The sequence below is a fragment of the Melozone crissalis genome, unplaced genomic scaffold (genome assembly GCF_028551555.1).
Source record: "Melozone crissalis strain CALT ecotype California unplaced genomic scaffold, PUWL_Pcris_2 ptg000027l_1, whole genome shotgun sequence".
In the NCBI taxonomy this organism is placed as follows: Eukaryota; Metazoa; Chordata; class Aves; order Passeriformes; family Passerellidae; genus Melozone; species Melozone crissalis.
In genome coordinates this window covers 24,730,010-24,753,933 of record NW_026535805.1, presented here as the reverse complement: position 1 = coordinate 24,753,933, position 23,924 = coordinate 24,730,010, and the positions used below count along the sequence as shown (strand labels likewise).

General features: G+C 43.5%; 2 protein-coding genes across 2 annotated transcripts in view; one reads left to right on the top strand and one right to left on the bottom strand.

Moving 5' to 3' along the window:
* The window catches only part of PGBD5 (piggyBac transposable element derived 5), a 316,445-nt gene that overhangs the window by 35,372 nt on the left and 257,149 nt on the right, over positions 1–23,924 (bottom strand). The gene's annotated exons all lie outside the window — the stretch shown is intronic.
* On the top strand, positions 90–16,542 carry URB2 (URB2 ribosome biogenesis homolog). The gene is made up of 10 exons (XM_054279559.1): positions 90–165; positions 367–532; positions 1,758–1,934; positions 3,180–6,552; positions 7,939–8,099; positions 9,196–9,306; positions 10,229–10,471; positions 10,853–10,943; positions 12,542–12,681; positions 16,240–16,542. Exons 2-10 carry the CDS (start codon positions 407–409, stop codon positions 16,435–16,437), a joined length of 4,620 nt encoding a protein of 1,539 aa, XP_054135534.1. The 5' UTR covers positions 90–165; positions 367–406; the 3' UTR covers positions 16,438–16,542.

The following is a 23,924-nucleotide window of genomic DNA, read 5'->3' as shown; positions in this document are numbered from 1 at the left end:
CAAGCGCCCTCTGGCCGCCAATGGGCGCGGGCTCGCCCCAGCGCGCCGCCTCCCGGGCTCGGCGCTCGGCTGGCGCGGCTTGGCGGGGACGGAGGCCGGCGGGCAGGGCCCGGCCGTACCGGGAGCGGGGAGCGGGCAGTGACGGCCCTGCGGGCGGAGGGGAAGGTGAGTGGGACCGGGGGCTGGTGGGGGAGAGGTGGGCGCTGGGGAGCGGGGCCGTGGGCGGCTGGCGCGCGGAGGGGCGCTCGGGCTCCGAGCGGTGCCACGTGCGGGAGTGCCGGGCGAGTGCCCGGTGCGGGGCCACTGCCCGTCCGTCCGTCTGTCCGTCCGTCCGACCGCCTTCCCCTTACTCGGCGTTTCTTCCAGACGTGTGTCTGCCTCCTCGCTGTGCCCACGTGCCGCCCCCATGGCAGCCATCTACTCCGGGATTTACCTGAAGCTCAAAAGCGCCAAGACTTCTTGGGAGGACAAACTCAAACTAGCCCGGTTCGCGTGGATTTCTCACCAGTGCGTCCTGCCTAATAAGGAGCAAGTGAGTACTTTTCAGTGGCGAACAGTGATGAAAGAAGAAAATACCTTTGGTGGATTGCTGCTATGAATGAATCAGTTGTTAAAATCCAGATCTAACTTCTAGCTAGCGGTTAGCGCTGTAGATATGGCACTGGTTTAGGATTGTGATCAGCTCTTGATTTCTTTGTCGTTACAGGAAATATTTTTATAACAACATGTTGCAGGTAGCTTCAGCACAAAGCCCTGCATTTGTGCAGGATGGAGGACACTTTCGTTTCGAGAGGGTAGTGCCCGTGTTCTGTTTCCCAGAGAGACGAGGAATTGTTGTCATTAGAGCTGTCATTGCCATTGGTTTTATGTCCAGTACAGGATGCTCCTATATCAGATGCTTTTGGGCATAGTTAAAAACAAGAGCTTGAGGATGGGAGGACTGACTGAGGCTGTGTGTGTGTTCTCTGATGCTCAGAACTTGTTGTACATGAGCAGAGAGCACACAGTGCATTCATGGACTGCTGCTTGGAGGGTGATTTGGTTTTCTCTTCATGGAACCCAGACTGTCTCCTAAGCCTTTTATTTTGATCCCGTTTGCTGAAGGTCTGTGCAGTGTTTCCCTGGGTTAGGGGTGTCTTGTCCTGTTCCTCCAGCCGTGGTAGTACTTTCAGGCCTAGGGTTTGCACATCTGGGATCTGTGTTTCGGGTTCTTGTTATTTCAGAACAAGAAGCTTTGAAATAACAAATTACTTAAAATATTAAACTTAGCCATACACTACAACTTCAGTTTTAAAACAGTAATTAGTATACTTCAATCTTCTCCAGTTTGCACACATCTAAATTCCTAGGCCCGAATTTCTAGGTAGTGAATTTAAACATATGAAGAGAAGGATGTGAGTGGAATAGCAACTGTCAGAAAGTGAAAACCAGCTGATTCTCTGAGCACTGATTTAAAAGACTGCATTTGCAACCAGTATCAACTGTTAGAATGTTGTGAGAGTAAAGATATTCACTCCTGAAAGCTGTTTTGGGATGGTACATGCAAGCACAGGTCCAACATTTGGTATAGAGCGTAAGCTCTTAAGAATTGAAACCTTTGGGAGCAGACTTCTCCGCTCACTCAGAGGCTGTTCTGCTTGGATGTAGCACAATGTAGTTGTCAAGGTATAAATGCTGTAACTGTGAGGAGGTACTGCTTTTGTCCTGTTTTTGCATGGGAGTTGTTAAAGATTTCTTGTTTTCCCTTCTGTTAACAGGTTTTACTTGACTGGGTAAGCCAAGCGTTGGTTTCCAACTACAACAAGAAACATGAACTGGAGGATGAAGTTGTTGAAAAACTCTGGGCATATCTTGACAATGTTATCCATAGTAAAAGACTACAGGATCTCTTAAAGAGTGGGAAGACAGTTGGTCTCAGTTTTTCAGTTGCAGAGGTAACTATGACTGTGGATATCTGGTAGAATTCTGGATAGCAATATGTATCTCTTATAGTACTTGACTCTTCCTTACAGTGTCAGATGATGCATGAAATATGCCTTAATCTGATAGTTTGCAGGACCTGTACTGAAAGTTTCTCTATTTCTGTCCTGCAATACATTTTCTGTTTGTGCAGCGCTAAGGTTAAAAATGGCAGAATTAGTGAGTGGCTGCAAAGGCAGTGAAAATGACTGGGGAAATGATCCTTTTAGTTTTGATCAGATTGAAGGGAAGCAAGAAAAGATTGTCTTTACATGTAGAAATTGAACTGTGAAGTATGGAGAATTGGTTGGATGAAATCTGGGCTTCAGAGATGTTATGCAGAAAGTGTGCCAAATTTAAACGTGGTCTGTGTGTGAAAACCTGTCTGGATGAAGATCAGGTCAGAGATACAGGGTACCCTGAACACCAAGGACAGAGGTATAGAGGGTCCAGTGGGAAGAATTTAAGGGTCTGTTTTAGTTAATCACTGTTGCAGTTGAGGAGATGAACCATCCACAATAAAGTGTAAGGAGACGGGTAAAGTTTTTAACAAAATAGACGTAGATTTTTAAATTATTACTGAGTTTGTTTGCAGACATTATCTGAAGGTGAGAAAAGGGAGCGAGTGAAAAGTGGATTGAAGAAGAAAACAGCAGGGAAATACACATAAAGTTTGCGAAAAGGAGGGGAAGTGCAACGTCATTTCTCTAGAAATGTGTATCCCTCAAAGGGAAAAAAGAATAGTCCTTCCCATTCCTGATATCAGGACCAGAAATTGTCTCATTTTCAAATATAAAGATGATATTTAGTCATGGACATTCTTACTAAATAAGCTCCCTGTATCAGAGCAGGGATGTGTATTGTGTATAGGTTTGTTGTTGTTGGGAGTGTAATTTTGGGGACTGTTCAAGAAGGGAAGAAATTTTCCCCTACTCCATTTCTGCAGGATGAACTATTAGGATCAAGTATGGATAGTCTTATGCTGTTGCCAGTAGTGTGCATGAGGGCTTCCTTACTGATCTGGTGCTGCAAACAAATGCAAGGACAGTGGAGCTTCTAGTTTGAAACCTGTGATGTGAGAGGCTCAGCAGCAGCTGTTAGCACAGCCCCTTTGCTTGCAGCCACAGCTCACAGAAGGTGTTGTTGGTTCATTATGATGGGCTTTATCTTTGTATGCTAAATTGACTGGTTTTGGGGTTTGTTTTTGTTTCTTTTTTCAGATCATAAACAAAAGATTATCAGAGGCCTATTCTGAGAAGACACAGCAGAACATTGGCACTGTGCTGAGCTGCTCCAGTGGCATTCTTTCTACTCCTTCACTGTCCATCATTTACACAGCAAAGTGTGAACTTCTGGTTGATCTCCTCAGCAAGCTGTCCAAGCTGGCATGTCAGCAGCTGGCTTCTGATGATGCTGTGGGCTCGCAGTTGTTCAACGTCCTCCATCTTACCTTTGCTCAGTACCTGCTGATCCAGAGGCAGCAAGCCAACCCAAACCGTGTGTTTGGGCGAGTGACGAGTCACTTGCTCCAGCCATGCTTGCTCTTGAGGCACTTGCTGACTGTGAGGAGCTGGACACAAGCGGATGATAACCATGTGTGTCAGCACCTGAGCAGAGAAATACGAAGCCAGATAGAGACTTTGCTGCAGGCTGGGTTATTTCAGCCTGAGCTTTTCTCATCCTACAAAGAAGAGCTGCTGTCAGAGCAGGAATCCCAGGAGAAGAAGAAAGGAGCTTGGAAAACTCTTTTGCTACCAGTCAACACAGTGCAGACCAAGCTGGGCAATGACTTGTGTGAACCTGCCCTCCATGGAGCAGTTGTGGCTGGTTCGGTGTCCCTGCTGTATAAGCTCTTTCTGGACTCGTACTGTAAGGCAGAAAACCACCTTGTGTGTTTCCACATGCTCAGCAGGCTTTTTGGCTGTCTCAGGCTCTCTGACCTGCAAGAGGAGGGGAAGAGTGATTTGCTTTTCCCTGTGGACTGGAGCGTGGAACTGCTTGCTTTGGAGCAGCTTCTGAGCTTGGTGCTCAGCAATGACATCTATAATGTCGCCAGTGACCGTATCCGGCACAAGGAGGTGCAGTTTGGGTTTTACAGGAAGCTAGCACAGATGCTGCTGACACACTCCCAAGCTTCCATCCCTGCTTGGTTCAGGTGTCTCAAACTCCTGATGTCATTAAACCACCTTATAGTAGAGCCAGACCTGGATGACTTGGTGTCGTCAGCTTGGATTGATGCAGAGGCCTCTGAGCCACGTACAAAGAAGCCTCAGGAGGTTCTCATCAGCACCATATTCCAGACCTACTCCAAGCTGAGGCAGTTCCCACGGCTCTTTGAAGAGGTGCTGACAGTCATTTGCCGGCCAGCTGTTGATGAACTGAGGCCGCCTGTCTTCTCTGCTGGCCTGACAGCAAAGCTTCGGGAGTGCCTTCTTGAACTGCCACCCAACCAGATTCTGGACATTCTGTGTCTCTTTGTGGAGAAATGCCAGACCCTTATCATTCCAGCTGTTGAAGGGTCAGTTGACATGGCCTTGAAGCTGATGTCAGTGTGCTCGGTGCTGCATGCCTTTCTGTTCAACATGAGGAGCCTGGATGATGTCACTCCATCCCCTGTGGTGCTTCGCACTCAGCGTTTGATGGCAAACACACAGAAGGGAATAATTCAGCCACTGATGGAGCTGCTGCAGGCTCCTAGGAGAGAGGGAGAAAAGTCAGAGCTTTGGCTAAGAAAGGCCAGTGATGCTGCTCTCCTCCTTCTTTACACTTGGGTTGAGGTAGATGCTCTGTTTGGTGTTAGCTGCAGTAAATATGTGTCTCCAGCAGCTGAAACTGCTGCTACTGAACCTGCTGCAAGGCACTGGGGCATTTCAGCTTTTCTGCCTGGTGTGAAGGACCAGAGTTGGAGGAGAGTTAGGGAACTTGCAAGTAGTTTTGCCTCCACTAGTAAATACTGCTTCGAACTGCTCACACTTCAGAAAATGAAGATGATGTTAATGCAGACTGAAGCTGACCTACAGGCCTTGCAGCATGCTGCAGCTTTCATCCTGGAATCTGGGAGATCTACCATGAGCAGAGGAGAATCTGAACCATGGGATGGAGATATCAGTGCAATAACTGAGCTTAGCTACCCCACAGCACACTGGCACCTTGTCATGTCCAACCTGACCATCCTGTTGCCATATATTTCCTTAAAAGATGTTGAGTACATTGCAAAGGTGTTTCTAGAAACGTTGATGTTGGCTGAAGCTCAGGAAGCTGCCACGGACCAGGAGTCTTCCATCAGCATTGCAAAGATATCACTTGGTTTCATCCACAGCTCTCTTCTACCAGAAATGAGGGTCCTGCACTGTGCTTTTCTGACCCATCTTATTCATCAGTTTGCTGTGGTGCTGCCCACTGCTACCAAGGATTCAGTAGATCTGCCACTGCAGCAGCTGTCTGTGACCAATATTCCTTGGCATGAAGAAATTATGGCTTCTTGCAAAACTGTTGACCCATTGGAAGTACCATCAGAAAACAAAGTGCAGAAGGATGAGCTGAGCTTGTCTTGGAAAACACTGGAGAAAGTTGCCCAATGTATAGTATTGTTAGCAAAAAATGGCTGCCCTGTCATCCTGAAAGAACGTCAGCTACAAAGATGCCTGGATTTACTAGAAATTGTTTCTCTCCTGAAATTAGACAGTTTTCTTCCCTCTGACTGTACTCGATGTTTTCTGGTGCTGCTGTCCCTGCTAGTTAATACCAGGGCTAGTGTCTCTTGCAGCAAATTGTTATTGCTGAAGGTTTTAAGTACTTGCCTCCACCTCCTGAGGTGCCTGCAAGCTGGCAGGAACTCCAACTCTGTTCTTAAGGTGTTACATGCCAGTGATGTTCTTGAGGCTGTCATGACCTCCCAGCTTACAGCTTGCAAATTCTTCACTGATGTCTTGACTGGTCCTGATTGGGCACAATATGTCCGGGAAGTCCAAGAGTTTTTGGAAAACTTTCTTCAGATGATTATTGAAAGAAGACAAAGTGTGAAGCTCAACTTGGAAAAGTTCATGTCTTTCCTGGTGAGCTGCAGGCCAGACACAGGTGCAGCCAAAAGCATAGACTGGAAAAACTGGAATCCCGCAGCTGAGCAGTTGCTGCTCACAGCATTCACCACACTCTGTCATGTTGTCACACTGCACCTCCAGCAGCTGCCAGAAAAGAAGCTGCATTCTGTGGATGTGTTTTGTGCTCTGTTGGAACCAGTGGTTCTGCAGATGGTCAGAACTGTTGAACACGGGCTTCAGAGTAGCACCCCAAACCAGCCTTTGCCTGTGGCATTCATACCATCTGTCACTACTCTCCTCAAAGCAGATCTGAGCCATCCTGTCAAGAAGGACTGGCAGAAGGAGCCCAGTGGGTTTTTGAAGCGGCCCCGTGTTAAACTGTACCAAGAGTTTTACTCTCAGATACTGAAAGAGCTGCCCTGTGCAGGGAATAATGTGCAGTTCTTTCAGCTTGCATTGCAGTTCCTGACTGTCTTCTGCTCTGTGCCAGAGCTGTGTCCTGAAAAAGAAACTGCACTCATGGTTGTTTTTGCTATAAAAAAGCTTCTCTCTGGTATGAAAACTCTCTTTCTCCACCTCCTTTGCTAATTTTGTGAGTTAAAAGCCATTTATCAAAGCATACAGCTTCTGTAAAAGTCTGCATTTGTTTACTTATGTTAAAACAGCAGGCTATCCTTTTTTAAATGCATAACAGGAGAATTTTCAAGGAGGCAATATTGTAGTACCTGGACCACAGCCACCATCTAGTTTGGTAATGAACTTCTGATAGATGTCAACATCTTTAAATAAAGTTGAGGTCCTGAGTTACTCACCCCTGGTAGAACATTTTGAAAGTAACTGGAATATGGTAATACTTCTGGAGGTAGGGCTGAAGTGCAGTGTCCTGCTTGTGTAATTGGTATAGTAGGCACCACTGAAGCAGCTGATCTGCACCAGGCCAGATCTTAGAGTAAAATACTCATCTGCTTTTGTATCTGGTAGGTGAATTTATAGAGCAGTGGAAGTTACCTAACTGTTAGGGATGATGAACACCATGTGGTAATTCTGATAAATTCTGTGGGATATTGGCAGGTTGGTTCCTTTATCCTCACCAAATAAAGAGCCAAGGCTGGAAATTACATGAAAACCCTCTGCTGCCAGCTGTGTGACCTAAGGGCTCCTTTACATTGTCTTATTCAGAGGGAGATGATGACAGAGCAGGAATAACTGTTCTCTTTGACTTCCTCAAACTGCTGGAATTTGTCAGACTTATTGCTGGCATGCTCTGGTGCAGTGATCTCCGAACATTTTTGATTGCACACACCCATCATTAAAAAAACCTAAGAAATTGAACACACAGCCTGAATATAAGTTACTTATAAATTATACATGTACTACTCCAGTATGTATACTATAAAGCGCACATACAGAAAATGTTTAAAAAGCATGAGATAAAGATGAAGTAAAATCTATTTAAAATATCTTTTTGTATTAAAGATATTTTACTTATAATTCCCACACCCCAATAAATTGTCGTGCGCACACCCTGCTTTAGAGACTACTGTTCAAGTGAAGTACAGTTGTGATCTCAGTGTTTGTATTAGTCATAGAAAAAGCTTTATGCTTTTATGATTTGTGATGGATCTGCGGCCACCATATGTAGAAAAGACTTGTGGCTTGTTTAGCCTGCTCCCTTGGCTTGTGCAGCTGCTTTGGTGTAGTCTTTCTGTATTAGTGAAGAGTTTTTATTGGTATGATGACTGCTCTGAACCTGAGGGTAGGATATACTTGAGATCATCAACTTATTGCACTAGTGGGGAGAAAGGTAAGTATCAAGCCCTCTATGTATTTGAGTGTTAAAAAGGTACCTCCAGAACTGTTTTATTTTCAGTTTGCCCTATTCTTACCTGTGGAAGTCCTTCTCTTGGGAATTGATTGCTTTTGTCTCTTGAATATGCAGGTCCTGCAATTACAACCCAGGTGATCCGAAGTATGGAGATGGAACTGATAGAGGTGCTGGTCCAGGTGCTGGGAAACTGCTCTGATGAGGAGTTCTATGCTATAATGAGGCTGGTGCTGCAGGGACTGGAAGTGAGGAATATTTGGCAGCAGAAAGCTAAAGTAAGGCACGAGCATAATGTGTTGTCAACTTCCTTCTGCAGTCTGCTGTATCTTGAAAAAAAGGTTGTTGGCTGAATGAGATTTGTTAAATGTTTTTTTGTTCTTCCTGCTTTATGTTCAGTGTTCAGGTCAAGTTAATTTACATGGATAAGGGCTTTCTGACTGTGTTATGTTCTGTATATAAATTGAGAGGTGGAAAGATCATGGAAACCTACTCAAAAAACTTTTTGTCCATCATAAGGACTCAGCAGTCTCGAGTCCATGTATTGTCAGTAGAAATCACACATCTGTGGTCTTACAGGCCATGCTGAAAGCTCTTTCCTACTTGCTGCTCAGAGCTCTTGCACAACAGATACCAGCAGTCAGTGTTTGTCTGTGGCTCTTTTGTACAAGGTTAAAGGCACTTTTAGAAGTGCTGGCATTTTTAAGTAAAACCAAAACTGCACCTGTGCTTTTGGTACTTGTTGCTCTAAAGACTACTCAGCAATACCCAGGTAGCACTCGGTATCTTTAAATTATGTGCCCTTCTTCAGAGCAGCTTAAGCACCAGTGCTGATGTGTGGAACACTTGGCAAAAAAAAGTCTGCTGTATGCTCCATAGAAAACCCACTGATTGGAGAATAGCCTGAACTGCACAGAGAATTCCTGCCACCTGAATGTAGCTTGCAATATGCTTCTTCTATCAGTCTGTATAAACAACTAGCAATTAAAAAAACTCTGCTGCCAAAAGCAGCATTCTTAATTTATAGTGTACCGATATCCTTGTATTGCCTCTGCTTCCCTCTGTTACCTAGTGGCAGTTGTATGAGGGGGCTTTCCTTTCTCAAAAGTCATGTAAGCTTTTTTGTACAGTAAGTTGATTGTGAAGCAAATGTGGCATAAAGTACATTTGGGTCAGCGCTGCTGAGTGCATTCAATTCTGTTGAGCTGCTGCTTTCTTCACAATTTCCAAAGAGAGGTGTTGGTGGGAGGCCTTTCATGTGTCAGGGCTCTGGTAATGCTCAGAAGTGCCACTGACCTTGAAAGAGCTTTTCTATACTTGAAAGGAGCCAGTGTGCCTTGTACCCCTGACTGATGATCCGTCTGCTTTCTGCAGGAAGTATTGTCAGCTGTTACGATAACCAAATTGTTGCTCAGCTGCCCATTAAGTGGAGACAAAGGGAAAGCTTTTTGGTTTGCCAGCCCACAGATAATCACAGCTTTAGCTGTAAGTATCTCTTTATTGTAACTTCTTTACCTACCCCTCCTATCTCTTAGACTCTCTAGTGGATACAGCTAAAGTGCACAGAGGCACACAGGAAGAAAAACTAAACACATCCATGCCAGATTCATCTGAACGTTTTTGTGTAGACCCTTTTTCTCCTCCTTCCTCAAGTAAATCTCCTGTGAGTGCAGTGTGCAGGTCATCCATTTCTTATGCACAGTAATTTTATGGAACTCCACTGTTATTACAGTGGAGTTGGTGCTTGGGAGAAACTTGTTAGACTGCAGACTAGAGAGTCTGTCTCCTATACTTCCTGCTGTCCAAAGGAAAAGATAACCATCAGCCATGTGTTGCAGCCGAAGCCAACAGCAGCAAAACAAAACAAATGCTTATAGAAAAAAGTAATTATATAAATTCACTGAATTATGAAAAGGAAACTTAAATGAAACTAATCAAGCCAAATCAAACCTGCCCCTCGTTTGTACAGCATATAAAGCTAGTAATGTAGGTTTTTCTTCTCTTGGGATGATATCTCTAGGCAAGAATTTATCAGCAGCTGGTTCTGCAGTGCCTGGGAATCATAAGCTTACAGTTTCTGTCCCTTCTGATAGGTCTGCATGCATGTGAAGGAGTGAACTGCATCATTGGATTCATGCGAAAGGTGCAAAGAGGTGCTGGCTTTCAGGAGGCTGGGGAATAGCTGTCATTCCAGTTATGCTCACAGCAGTGTTTGTTTGAAATGCATCATATGCATCCTCACACAGGGCACAAGTGCATGAAAATGGCTCAGGTGCAGGAGTCTCCCTGCCAGTCCAGCTAGCGCAGGTCTAGTTCCATTGACTCCAGTCAGGGTTAGGGTTCTCTGGTGTTCCAGCTAACGATAAGTGGCTAATGCATTTCTCATTGTCTGTTTCCTGTCTTGTAGCTGCAAACCAAAGAGGCCTGTCAGGACCAGGCACTGATTTCCATCATAGTTATACCTATTCTAGAGACTGTTGCAGCTCTGCTAAGGCGGGGAGAAGGGATTCTTGTGAATCCACATCACGTTTCATTGGCATTCAGCATTCTTCTAACAGTTCCTCTGGATCATCTGAAGACAGAAGACTATCATGGTGTCTTCCTGGGGGTCCATGAAGTGCTCTTCTCTATTGTGCAGTGTCATCCAAAGGTATATCTGTGATTGGGTGGGAGAAGGGGAAAGATTTGAAAGAGAAAACGTATTAGTGATAGACTTCTTTTAATATTATTTTGAAATATTTTGTCTTGACAGTAGCAAAGTGCATTGTACTGCTTGTCATTTAAAAGGCTGGGGATCTCAAAATCACATAATTTCAGTTGCTCTCCTGCTTTGCTTGTGCCTGCACTGTTGTTCTTTGGCAGTGGATTGCTTATGAGCAACTGATGCTACATTAGGAGAAAACGTTTCCTTTTTCTATGATTGATTCTAGAAGCACAAATGGCTCAGGATGCAAAATGAGAAGATAGTTTCTACCCTCTCCACTCCCTCTACTATGTATTCTCACATGTTTTTGTTTCATGTGTTTTTCAGGTGCTGTTGAAAGCAGCACCATCCTTTCTGAGCAGTTTCCATCGTCTGGTTGTTTCTGTCATGCATGAGGGGCGTCAGAAAGGAGACAGAGGTACCATATCTTCTCCACCTTTGCTTTATATGTATATACACTTTAGAAGGGGAGATGCTGCGCAGGACAAAGTCCTCAAAACCTAGCTGTGGCATTGAAACTGTTATTCCTACCTGTCTTTTATGAAAAACTGGGGTTTTATGAAAAACTGATCTTTGTGGTTGTGGGTTTAGGAAGATAACTGGGGCTCCTGGAGTGCTGCATGCAGACAGCATTGCTTTTGGTGAATAAGTTATTCTTCACTGACTGGCTGGCAAGTAGACTGGAAGCAATAAGGCTTACTGTGCTCAATTTCTGCTCTTCCTATCAACCCCTGTGTCTGCAAGCATGGTGGCTGTGAGCTCCAGTGATTCATGCTAATATGTGCCAGTTATAATCCCAAATGGATGCTGCTAAATGAAATTTTTTGAGATTGGAACTATGTTTACTACAGAGCTGAGCTGTCACCATTCTATGCTAAGTGTAAGAACTCTATGTGTATCTGAAGCATCAATTGGGGTTAGATTATATATCTGTATGGCCAAGGATTTGAAATAAGGGTAATTAAATATCCTAAAAGGAAGGGGGGAAAACAGACTTTTTACTGGAAGTTATTAAAAGTTTACATAGTCAAAGTAGACAAGTTAGAAATGTCCACAATGATTAAGATGGTCAGGACACAGATACTCTGTCATTAATAGTGGAGTTTTGAGACAAGTTGACTTCATGGCCTGAAACTGATTGTATCCCAGCTTTCTGCTAATGTCCTACAGCCTGTGCCATGTTCAGATTTACCTCAGCTAACGTGTTGCCCACAGCTGTGGGCAAATATAAGTGTATGTATTCATTGTAGAGGAATGTATTAGCTGAGACATAGTGATAGAGGAAAAGGTATGTTAAACTGCTGCCAGATTTGGAGAATTTTCTTGCTTTTGCAATGTATTTGCATAAGGCAATCATCACATGAAGCTTACAGGTACATGGCATCCTCATGCTAAAAATGATGCTGTTTATCTTTGCAGGATTGTTCTGGTTTTGTAACAGATAACATGGAAGTAATTTCTGGATTTCCCTTCTCCTTGTTTGTACTAGCTCTCTTTATTCTCTGCCTACTGAGTTAATTCTCTGCTGATCTCACCAGTCTCACTTTAGATACCTCCAGTGATGCAGCTTTTGCTGCTATACTCCACATAATAGAACTCATCAAAGAGCTTTCTTACTATGCTGTTTCTAAGAAACATCGTCTGATTTTCTCTAGGCAGGGAATACAATTTTCTTGTCTCATTCTCTCCTCCACAGTGCTAGTTGGGACTGAATTGTGGAAGGGACTGCAACTGCTGTTGTGAGCACTTCAACATCTATAACAAGTAATTTTTGTCTTGCAGTGCACATGAAATTGGAATCAGTATGCTCTTACAAAGTAGCCACTCTAGGAGATGTATTTTGTGTGTTGTGGGGGGCCTCTAGCTGTGGTTTGATAAGAAAAGATGATAAAATAGGCAAGCTGTCCTTGGCCTCATGTTGTTCAAGGATCATGGAAAACGGAATGATTCTTTGGGGTTTATTTCCTAATGTTTTTAAGCCTCAAATGCCAGGCTGCATCTCAATTTGTGTTTTAGGCAACATGGATGAGTTTGAAATGATACTGAAATGTGCACACTTGGTGGAACGGATGTATACTTACATTGCTGCAGAAATGGAGGACTTCACTGTGTTTTCTGCCTTCATTGTGGCTCACTATGTGACTGAATTGCAGAAGGTATGTTCTCATCCATCTTGAAAGTGCCGTGGTATTGTGCTAGCTCTGGAGTTTCTGTTCCGAAGGCAACTCTTAAATTCTGTAAAATTTGTGAAGTTACAGTTGTTGTACCTCACAGAGATGTAGGCTTGATCCAGGCTTTTGTATTATGCAAGAGTTCTTGAGAATCTTTCTTACCAAACTCCTGGAAAATTTTCTGAAGGTATGGGCTGTGTGTTTTTTCTTTTAAGGTAAAACCATACAGTGCCCAGGTACAAAGCTGTTTTGCTTTAGTGCCATGTTGGGTGTTGCATTTCTTCATAGAATCATAGAATGGTTTGCGTTAAAAGGTTGAAAGATAACCTTGAAAGGTCGTCTAGTCGAGCTTCTCCACAATGAGCAGGGACATCTTGAAATAGATCATAGCCACGTCCAACCTGGCCTTGAATGTTTCCAGGGGTGAGATATCCACCACCTCTCTGGGCAACATGTTCCAGAGTTTTGGCACTATCACTGTTAAAAATGTCTTCCTTATACATCTGGTAGTTGAGTTTATCTCCCAAATTGTCTCAGTTGTCCAGGACTGATAGCAGTTAAATCTGGCAAAGTAATGGTGGAAGATTCTCCTGGAAAGAATCTTTTAATATGATGTAAATGCATGAATTGCTGGCTCTTCAGTAATTCTCCTTCTGTACCAAAGATAGCATTCTGATCCTTACTGAAAGCAACTACTTCTACTCTTATGGGTGCCAGAGCCAGATTAGTATTTTCTCTCACCCAGACGTAACTTTAGCTTGTCAGTCTCTTCAGCCTAATAGATGTAGATTTCACCAGGGTTTGAATGCTGCTTGTGGTGCAAGTACCTGCGAACTGATTATTTGTGGTTCTGGCCCGGGCATGGGCTGAAATACAGAAAGGAAATGTAGCCTTTGTTTTCAGGCCCTCTTACAAAAAGAAAATCCTAACTGGTGCTGTGTTTCTGAAGGATTGTGGTGTAACCAGTGTAACTAACCGTGAAGATTATTACAGAGGTTAGTTGGTCATTGTTTACATAGTGAATGTAGTAGTTCAACAAAGGAAAAATTGCTGTTAAGACAGCTTCTGTTCCCTTTAGCCATCTGTGAATCTGTAATCTGGTCATCACTGAATAAAAGCTTGACTTGAATTGTCAAACGACCTTTTTAAGTTGAAAGGACACTTGTCTCAGTATTAGCAGGAGTACACAGTCTCATGAGACAGCTAGGAAAGTTTTGTGCAAGATGTTCACTGGGAAATGGAAAGTGATGGATGATAGCTGAAACCACAGATCAGTAATGTATGCATGGAACCTTTGGGTGTGGAAGGGGAAATGGGTGTAGTGAGCCTCTAGACACTGTGGCAAAGGTGTGTTTTCTGTCTGACAGAATAGATAGATCACATGTAGGTGATGATTTATTTGCTCATTAGACTGCTGAGAATTGATGGATATCAGAGGAAAGAGGGCCCTCAGATGCCTGTCTTAAATGGGGCATGTACACATCTTTCCTGTTGCTCTGCAGAGGGAGAGAAAAGCTCTTTTAACCATTCATCTCTTCCGAGTCAGGATCAGTGGCTTTCTCCCTGTGATGTGAAGACCCTGTGGGTCCATCAAAGGTAACTGAGAAAAACATGTTAGTAGATATAAGTCTTTCTGTAGGCATCTGCACACTTACTGGAACCCTTTTAAGGGTCTGTGAACTAGAGCTGATGAAAGCTACTGGCTTAAGCAGTCACTTACCCCCGAAGTGGTTGTGTAACAGCTCATTCAGTCCTCCCTCTTTATAACATGAATTATTTTGTATTAATCTAGAAAGATTCCTTACTGGAGTGGGTGGCATCTCTTTCATACTGTTGGCAGTGCTCTCTGCTTGTTGCCTATGAGCTGTTGCTTAATTCAGCAATAGTGGAATACCTCTTCACACATTTAATGTCTCACATCAAGAACTCTGTAATGCTTGACAAATTGGTTGTGCTAACTGTATAGACCATAAACCACTTACAAGTATAATTAACTGCCAGCCAGTAGTGGCAGCTGTTTAAATCTTTGGCTCTGCTTCCCATGGTGTTACTGGTGTTTATAGGAAACTGCAAAGCAAGAATGGCCCAAGTAAGGCTTGTGTCCAGATGAATTTGTGATGTGAGGGATGCAGTTCCATTAACTGCAGCTCTGAGATAGCTCCTTATCCCAAGTGGGCCATCTGGTCCATATTGTCAATAGCTGTGGCTTTTCCTGTCCTTGTTCTCTGCAGTCATTCCTCTGCCCTAGGAAGGGAGAACCCAGCCCAGTGCATTCACTGGGAGCTGTGATGCTCAGCTGTTCTCCAACTGTATTGTGCAGTGTAGGGAGAAATAGCATCTGTTGTAAACAAACCAATTGATCAACTGACAGAGAAGGGAAAAATTACAACCTCTTGCACATGCAAACTCTTTAGGGTCACAGATCTAAAAGAAGTTTCATGTGCCTTAATGCCTGCTATATGTTTTTCCCTGCTATGTTAGTGGATCTAACAAAACATATTATCTGTTCCACATTTAGGGCAGAAAGAGAGCGGGAGCCTGTCACAGTGATGAGGAGTGCACTTCATTAGCAGAAAGTTTATTAGTTGCCTAAGGAAGAAAGAGGCCTGAATTTTAATGACAGCTTTTTATGTGATTTTCATTATGCCTGGAGTGCAGAGGCTTACATCTGGAGGCATAAAGCTAATTTTGGGATTCAGCAAAGATAAGACATAGTGCTGCAGCAAAAATAACGCATTGATGCCAGAGGCCACTACTGTCTTGGGCAGTGAAGTATTTAGCAAGTGATTTGTGGGCACAGGACAAATTTCAATTAGCCTAGAGCAGCAGAGGGCTCCAGAGTCAGTGCTGATGTTTCTGGTTGTTAGTGGCAGTTCTGCTGGTTGTGGGCTTGAGCAGAGGTGATGTCAGGAGCAGGGTGCTGAGTCCTGATTAATTTCTTGTATTCCTCCAACTTTCTGCATGATTTCAGGCAAGGTATCTGATTCTTGGTGTTAAAACAGATTAAGGAAATGTACATTTCTGAGATTTTTGAAGGCTTCTTCTATTAAGGTGTGCACATCGAAGTACTCAGAAAAAAATTGTTAGATAAATATGAAATTGTTAAGTGATAAGTTAAAATTGTTTCTACACAGTATAAATGAAGTGCTCATTTGAAACTGACATAATAGCATACAGCTATACAAGACATACAGAATCTACTGAAATGTGTAATCCAAGGCAAGTATTTTAGGGTTTTTTAATTAGAGTTGTTGTGCTGAGGAGTATCCGTGGGATTCCAGGATGATTAGTGTCTTTGCCACCTCAGCAATGTGTATAGTACTCCTGTGGATTTTACTGCAAGGGTGCTTGTTTTGCAAAACATGTTTGCAAAATTCAGGAAAATACTGCACAAGTCAAAATCTTGGATTTTATCTAATGGGCTGTTCCAGATGGTGTCATGCAAAGGATAATGTTGTCAGCATTTAATGTATACTGACTGTGGAACTGGTGTTGTCTTGCCTTTCTGTCTTTGAGTTTAAGGCAATTTTGTTCTTCTTGCAGGTGACTTTGCATCCAGCTGTGAAGACACATCTCACAGAGGGAATATATCACATCCTTGACCTTTGCATTGAACGGGACATCAAGTTCTTAAATGCATCTCTCCCAGCAGGTGTGAGGCAGGTCTTCAAGGATCTGTATAATGATTACAACCACTACCACAAAGCAAAGAAGCAGGGGGAAGAAAAGTACACTGCGTGATGAATCCTGCCTGGCGCTGCGTGATCAGTTATGAATTGATCTTGCAGTGCTCAGACGATGCTGAATTGCTGTTTGGCTTGGCATGAAGACTAAGATTGAACTTGAGGAGGGTCCTAAACATGGATTGCATTTATCCCTATACAGCCAGCCTTCATTATGGGGAAAAAGAGAACTGGGGAGGGAGGGAGGGAGGGAGGGAGGATGTGCTGTGCTGTTGGTTCTGGTCCTGCGTTGTGCCACAAATGGCAGAACTGCTGTTCCTCTGCTGGCCCCTGGTGAACTCTGTGGGAGCCTTGGGGAGCTCACTGCACTTTGGCAGCAGATGTCAGGCTTCAGGCTTTGGCACGTCATGGTGCTTTCCTGTGGAAGCAATAGTCTGGTCTAAAAGCCAGTGAGGGATAAAACCCCTGCTTTTGCTTACATGGTAAGCACAATTACAGCAGTTAAAGTGCTTAATTTTGTACCCTGTTATTTTACATTTTGTAACTGAAGAACTTTGTCAATGTTACACAGCCGTACAGTAGGTTACTGTGCAAACCTGCAGAAGTAAAAGTAAACAATTTGGAAGATTCTATCTCTTTGCTTGATTGGTTTTGTTGTCCAGCCATCCCTGGGCAGCCTGGTCTGACCTATTGAATTTCCTTCCCAACTGTATTATCCTCTGATCTCGTGATAATCAAAAAGACTGACTACCTGGAGCTCTGTTCGATTTACTGTCATTAAGCAGTTACACTTAGTCATCTGAGCTGTGGTCACTCTGCTTAGCTTGTGACAAATGTTAATTACCACTGTTACTATCTGAGACTCTTCTTGGTCTAAGCTGAGCCTTGTTGCTTTCTATTCACTCCAGGTTGAGAGTAAGCCCTCGACTTCTTGCAGCTCAGCTCAGCTTCTGACAGGAATCTTTATCAAGTTTTATCAAATAACTCCCTTTCATTGGCTAAATGACAGAAGTTATTTTTTTTTTAATGATACATACTAAGATCTAATTTTTATGTAAATGGTAAAACAGTCTTCAGATGTACATGTAGGTAGTAGAAAGAACTCAATACTCTCATATAATTATTTACTTTAATCTATAAATAGGGTGTGGACAGAGGGAGACTGGAATGTAGCTTAGCACTTTTCTGGATCCATCTGCCTCATAGCAAGGTCCAAAGGATGAAGTTTGTCTGGGCCAAAAGACTCCATGTGGCTCAGATGAGGGAGGTGACCAGGGCTCACTGAACTTCATCCTTTGGACTGGAGACAACCCTTCTTTCATCCTAGAAAAGGATCTTGAAGGGCTTTGGTACTGTGGAAGAGCTGTTCAGAAGTAATAGTGCTATGTTATTAACACCTTTCCAGTCCCAAATGCAAACCACAGTGGCATATAAGCTGCCATGAAGTAAGTTAACTCTGTCCAAGCTGGGCCACTTCTGTATTTTATTTCATGTGGGCCAGCCATGGGAAGGGGAATTACTTCTTCCCCACCAGGAAGTGGGGCATAGGTGACAGAAGGGAAACATGTAGGAGCTGGGGGCATCCAAAGAGGGGAGGTCTCCAGGGTGGAGACCGTAATACACTGGAAATCGAAGGAAGGTTTTGAGCACTGGGAGAGGATGTGGAAAGAACAGCAGAAAAGAGGAGAGCTGGGTTTGGAGCGGGGGAGGAAGGAAGGGAGGGAGGAAGGAAGTGAGGTAGCATCTCTGGCATGTGAGTGTCAGGGCTCCCCTGGTGCAGCCATATGGTGCAAGCCACACACACAGCTCAAACGCTTCTGAGTGCACACCACAGTAAATAACGCTAGCCAGAGGAGGTAAACTAGTTGAGTTGAGATCAGTTTTATTTCATCAATACTAACTTTTAAATTGTTACCAATTTTAACCTCTTGGTTTGGAAGTGAAAATATGTAACTGATTTAGATGTACAGGGGTGATGGAATTAACAAACCCCCACTATCGAAAGGGCACAGTGCTTGAATGAATGAAAATCTGAAATCCTGCCACAATTAAACCTTTATTTCACACACGCCGTGCAACTGCCACTTACCCCACAGCCCCCCTCCTTCTCCATGCGAAGCAGTGGAGTTCTGAAGCACAAAGCAGCGTTTCTGTGTAGAAGTGGCAAAGGGGTTAAAAGGAAGGCTGTCTTTCACTTGCTAATCTCAGGTCTTTGTCCAAGAACTGCTCCGGATTTTTTTTTAGCTAGAATAAATTAAATCACTGGCAGAGGACCACCTGCTGAGAAAGCAGGCTTTGTGCTCCCGAGTGCATTCCCACGTGGGTGCAGTTTCCTCTGTTGTCACACGATGGGGCCATCCTGCAAGGGTACAAAGCACCGTCTGAAATCAGTTCTGGAGCTCTTCCTCCCAGGCTGGGTTAGTTTACGGGCTCTGAGCATCAGGAAGGTAAAGGGTGTGGAAGAAACACCGTCTCGGGTAAAGGCCAGGAATCATAATTTGCTTTATGTACGTGAATCTCCAGGCCTTACAGGCTTCTGTAACACATATTCTTGGCCAGGTTTCCAATTGTTGATGCAGCACATCTCTTCTTTTCTTGCTGCAGCATGGACAGAAATTCCTCCTGTAGGCAGAACTCGGAGGCTGGGATCTCAGGGTCCTGCTGGCTGTGCCGCTGGCTCAGCCTGTGACTCTGTGGGCAGTGTTTTTCCTGGTGCATGGGCAGTGCCCAAGTCTGCTGTGCCAAAACTGGCTCAAATAGCAAGAAACAGGAAAGGCAGGAACAGTCACAACCAACAAAAATCATGCTGGGTTTATTTACCCCCTATTTTTGTGTAGCTGCTGTGAAAATCACCTGATTTTTCTACTTGCCTGGCGGTGGGGCTTAATACTTGATTTACCTTGAAATTGTGGATAGAAATGTCAAAAAAGATGATGGTTTAAGATGTTAGAAATTGTGTTACTTATTCAAAAATTGTTTTTCCTGATCATATCTTTTTGGAAGAGACTATGTACTGAGTACTTTCCTTTAAGCTTGAAATGAATCAGTAGCTTCCTATTTGTTTACTTGATGCAGTTCCAGAGCTTCTGGATAACAGAAGGCTCCTTCCAAAGCCACCTTTGTGGGTTAAAGCATAATAATATGAATAAAGGAGTGCTTTGAGAGATTTCTACACCATTATTACTGAACCATTAAATGTTTCCAGTGACACAGTTTGCTGATACTGAACTGAGTGGGGAAGTGAACACTTGGGACAGGAGAGCCAAGTTGCAAGAAGACCTGGATTGAATGGAAGGCTGGGCTAACAAAACCTTGTGAAGTTCAACAAAGAAAAACATAGGGTCTTGCACTTGGGAAAACAATCCAAGAGTCCAGCACAGGCTGGGATCTGCCCATGTGGGGAGCAGCAGAGGGAGGAAGTCAGCAATCCCATCAACAAGGGCATCACCAGCAGAGGAAAGAAGTCATCAATCCCACTCTATTCAGTGCTTGTCGGGCCACATCAGGAATAATGAGATCAATTTCATTCCCCACTATGCAAAAGAGATGGAGACAGGCTGGAGAAGATCTAGGGAAGGGCTACAATAATGATCAAAGGACAGGGAAGCTTTCCATGGGAGGAAAGGCTGAGACAACTGGGTTTGTTTAGCCTTGAGAAAATAAAGTTTAGAGGGAGACCTTATCACTGTGTTCCTGTATTTAAAGGGTTTCTACAAAGGAGATGAAAACTCCCTTTTTGCAAGGAATCACATGGAGAACACAAAGGGTAATGGTAAACCTGGGGACATTCCAATTGGACGCAAGAGGAAAATTTTTCAGAGAGAACAATTGGCCATTGGAATAAGCTCCCTAGGGAAATGGTGGATTCCTCAACTTAGAACAATTTTTTTTTCAGCTAGATGAATGCTTGATTTTTTTTCAATGAGAAACATGCAAAAGTGCCATTGTAGGCAGTACTGACATTTGCTGCTGAATGATCAGTGATGTATTCTGCAAGCAGTCAAAATTTCCAGAAAGGAAGGCTCCTGTTATTGTACCTACCCAGTAATATTTATGTTACAGACAAGGGGAAGTGAAACCTGACTTGCTATGGAGCAGTACTGATTTGTATTCATGTATCTTTTTTTAAAAATATGAAAGTTTATTGGTTTTTTAAATTGACTTTAAAATCTGGAAAAATTGGGAAAGAAAGTGTGTCCCTGTGACCTTTTCAGAAGTTTTAGTCTAGGAGAGCCCTCCAGCAAACCCTTTGGCAGTTCTTCAAGAGAATTTGGGAAGAATAAATAAATGTCCTCCAAGTGTCTGAGCTGTGTTGCCATCCCTTTACTTCTAAAGAAGGATACTCGCATTTTGTACCTATATCTGAAGATGGTAGCAAACAAAAATGACCAAAGCAGTTTTGTCTTTTGTAGGAATCTTCTAATGCAAGAGTAGAGTGGCAAGAGGTACAGGCTTGCCATAGCTTTCAAGTGGTGACTGCTTGGTCCTTTCTAGGTGTAGACTTGTTTATTTCAGGACAGCTTCATTCTGACATGTGCTTCTGTGGCCTCTCTTTTAAGATTGGAGGAGAACAGTTTCTGCCCCAAAACAGTTGTCATTTTTTAAATTTTTTAGAAGTTGGATTCAGAATTGCTTCTTGGAAAAAGTTCCATAGATGCTCTGCTCTGAATTAGATGTCTTCTTGTGGAGGCTGCCCTCTGCAGCTGGGAGGTCACTCTAATGCCTTTTCAAATTCTTCCCTAAAACCAGAGGACAGGGTGTTTTTTTGCTGATAGCTGGCAGAGAGGATTTGGAAATTAAGCAAAGGAGACAAAACTGGGGACAGGTCCCCTGTTAATTCATCTGTTCAAGTTTTCTGTTGGGTTCAGGTGTCCCTGCTTTTGTTTTTACAGCCTCTGCTTGAGGGACTGGTTCTCCAGGCTTTCACAGAGCTGTGCTGGGGCTGCTCAGGAATGTGCACAAAGCTGACACATTGCATGACAACCATGGGCTGCTTCTGCTGTAGGAAGGGAGAGAAGGAAAAGATCAAGAATGGAGGTCTAGGATGCATCCAGTTCATTATCAAGACTCTGCTGAGATGACTTGATTAGGAATCAGCAGCTTACAAGGCAGAAAAAGGTTTCTGGCAGCTGAAAGCAGAGCAGCTTTGAAAACCAGGCTCTTCCTGATTTTCAGTACATCTTAAACATCTATTGCTTTATTTGGTCTGCTCCAAGCACCTAGAAATCTTTCTGGGCAACAGGCCACCATGTGTGCAGTAGTGTGAGCTGTGAGCGGGCACTCGCTGTCCCAACACACTGCCAGGTGTGAGAGACAGTGGGTGGGAGAAGAAACAACATTGTAGGAAGAAGTGATTGATTTGTGTTTAGTTTTTTATGCCAGTTTTAGAGCAGCACGTGGGAGTTCCCTCCAGTAACCCCAGTGAAGAGTATTCTTGGGTTTGGGGATTGTTAATATTACAGGAAAAGAAAGGAAGAGTAAAGGACTGTGTTACCCAAAAAAAAAAAAAAAATTAAAATAAAAAAATCATGTTGGGGCATAAGAGAAAAATCCATAAAAGACAATTTGATCAATAGTGCCATCGGTAAATTATGTGGTCTTTGCAAACAAAGCCTCAGCTTTATCAGAGAGTGTATTAACTCATGGAGGGAAGGCTGATTTATCACTCTTCATCCAGTAATTGTCAGCCCATAATCCCCTGAAGGGAAAGTAGCCATCCGTGTTTATCACTTGAGGAGAGACACCAGAACAAACAGATGCTGATTTTAGCCTGGCAAAAAACCACTGCCCCTTGAGCACAGCTGGTCTGCCCAAATGCAAGTGGCTGCTGCTTGTTCCTGCTCCTGAGGCTCAGGAGTGCATCTGATTTTGGGCACCCATGGCTGGAGTAAAGTTTGGGGCTTTGTGATGGCTTTGGTGTGGCACCTGCTGCAGGTCACCTGTGTGCTTTGCTTGCTGAGCCTTGCCTTCTTTGGCCTTTGACACAAACAGGAGTCTTCCCCATAAGAGATTTGTGAAGTTTGCAGAATTTTTAACGCTCTGTGCGTATCTAAGGGAGCTGAGATGTTTTTTTACACTGCTACAGAGATGAGTGATACAGCATTATTTAGCTGATCCACAGTATCCCCAGTGATGACCAGAAAATACGTTGACTGACTGCATAATTTCTGCCCCTTTTGTCTTCTCGCAAGATGTAAGTGAATCTTTGTTTTAGTGTGCATTTTACTCTCTTTTCTAGGCTTTGTTTAGATTATTCACTGTTTTCAGGAGACAGCTATGCAAATGTCAGCTGCTAGTACCTGATTCCTTCGGACTGAAATTTAAAATATGCTCATGAAAGTTTTCATAACCTAAGCCCATAATACTGAGAGCCTGGAGTATGTGCCTCCTGGTACTGCATGCAAAGGAAGTGTGACTAAGAAACCTGTTATTAGCAGCTTGTATTTTGTTTGTGCAGTGACATCTAAGGGGCTTTCTAAGCAACTTATTTTCCCTTTCTGTAAAGGAAGATTTCGTACTGCAGCAAAAGGCAAATCTGTTTTTCAGATGTCAGCCTGTGCTGTATTGTCTGGATGAGGATAAACCTGTGGAGTAGAAATAGTTTTGTTTCTGAGCCATGGAAACTTCACCAGCTGGAAGCCTCCTTTGACCCACATGCCCTCTCCCTGCAATAGCAGCACCCCTCTGATCCTATTTTTGGAGGAGATTGTGTAGCTGTGTTGTCTTAATGCAGGCAGTATCTGGAAGATGGGCTCACCTCTGCATCCAGGTTGGGATGGTGAGGAGACTTGTGGTACATGCATCTTTTTCACTGCCACACTGTAGCAGTGGTAATGTTTAGAGTGAGCTTCTGCACATGATTCCTAGGGACTTCAGAGGGCAGAAATTTGCCCTTAGAGCTCCCAGCACTTTTCATCTTCAAAGGGCATTATAATCATTAATACATTAATTAGGCATTCTCCCCTTCCATCCTGCTAACTAGGTTTATTAAGCTGAATGTATTTATCTTTGGGCAGCTTCTACCAGCAATTGAATGAATAATTTTCCTAATAACTTTAAGAGCAAAGACATAAAAAGAACAGGGAGATGAGAACAGGAGACCAAGGCAAATTAAGCTGTGCTGTGAAAGGAGAGGAACAATTTGATTCTAGGTGTAACTCCACCTCCCCTGCAATTCCCAGCTGACAGCTGTGCAGGCTTTCTTGCTACTGCCTTCCCTAACCTACATGGAATTGCACATCTATGTAACATTTATGCTAGCACCTGCAAAATGCAAAAAAAAAAAGGAGGTCATGGGTGACTGGGATCTGCAGAAAAGGAGAACATGAAAATAGCTTGCAATTGCAAGGTGAAGAAAGCCTATGTGAATGTTTGACTTTTACATATGCTTGTATCTTAGGTGTTTTTACGAATAATCTAGCAGTGTTTCACAGCAGGTGAGCTGCAGGGGTGGAGGAAGGTCATGACAGACTGTGTCAGGGAGTTTAAGGTGTTGAAAGCTGTCATCTAAAGCAAATGAAATCTTTCTCCATCTTTGTCCTTCAA

Bases quoted from the DNA above. Each gene is read 5' to 3' on its own strand.
- URB2 (XM_054279559.1), top strand. From the start codon at position 407: ATGGCAGCCATCTACTCCGGGATTTACCTGAAGCTCAAAAGCGCCAAG. The intron at 6,553-7,938 runs GTATGAAAACTC...TTGAATATGCAG, and splicing joins TATAAAAAAGCTTCTCTCTG to GTCCTGCAATTACAACCCAG. The intron at 9,307-10,228 runs GTAAGTATCTCT...CCTGTCTTGTAG, and splicing joins AGATAATCACAGCTTTAGCT to CTGCAAACCAAAGAGGCCTG.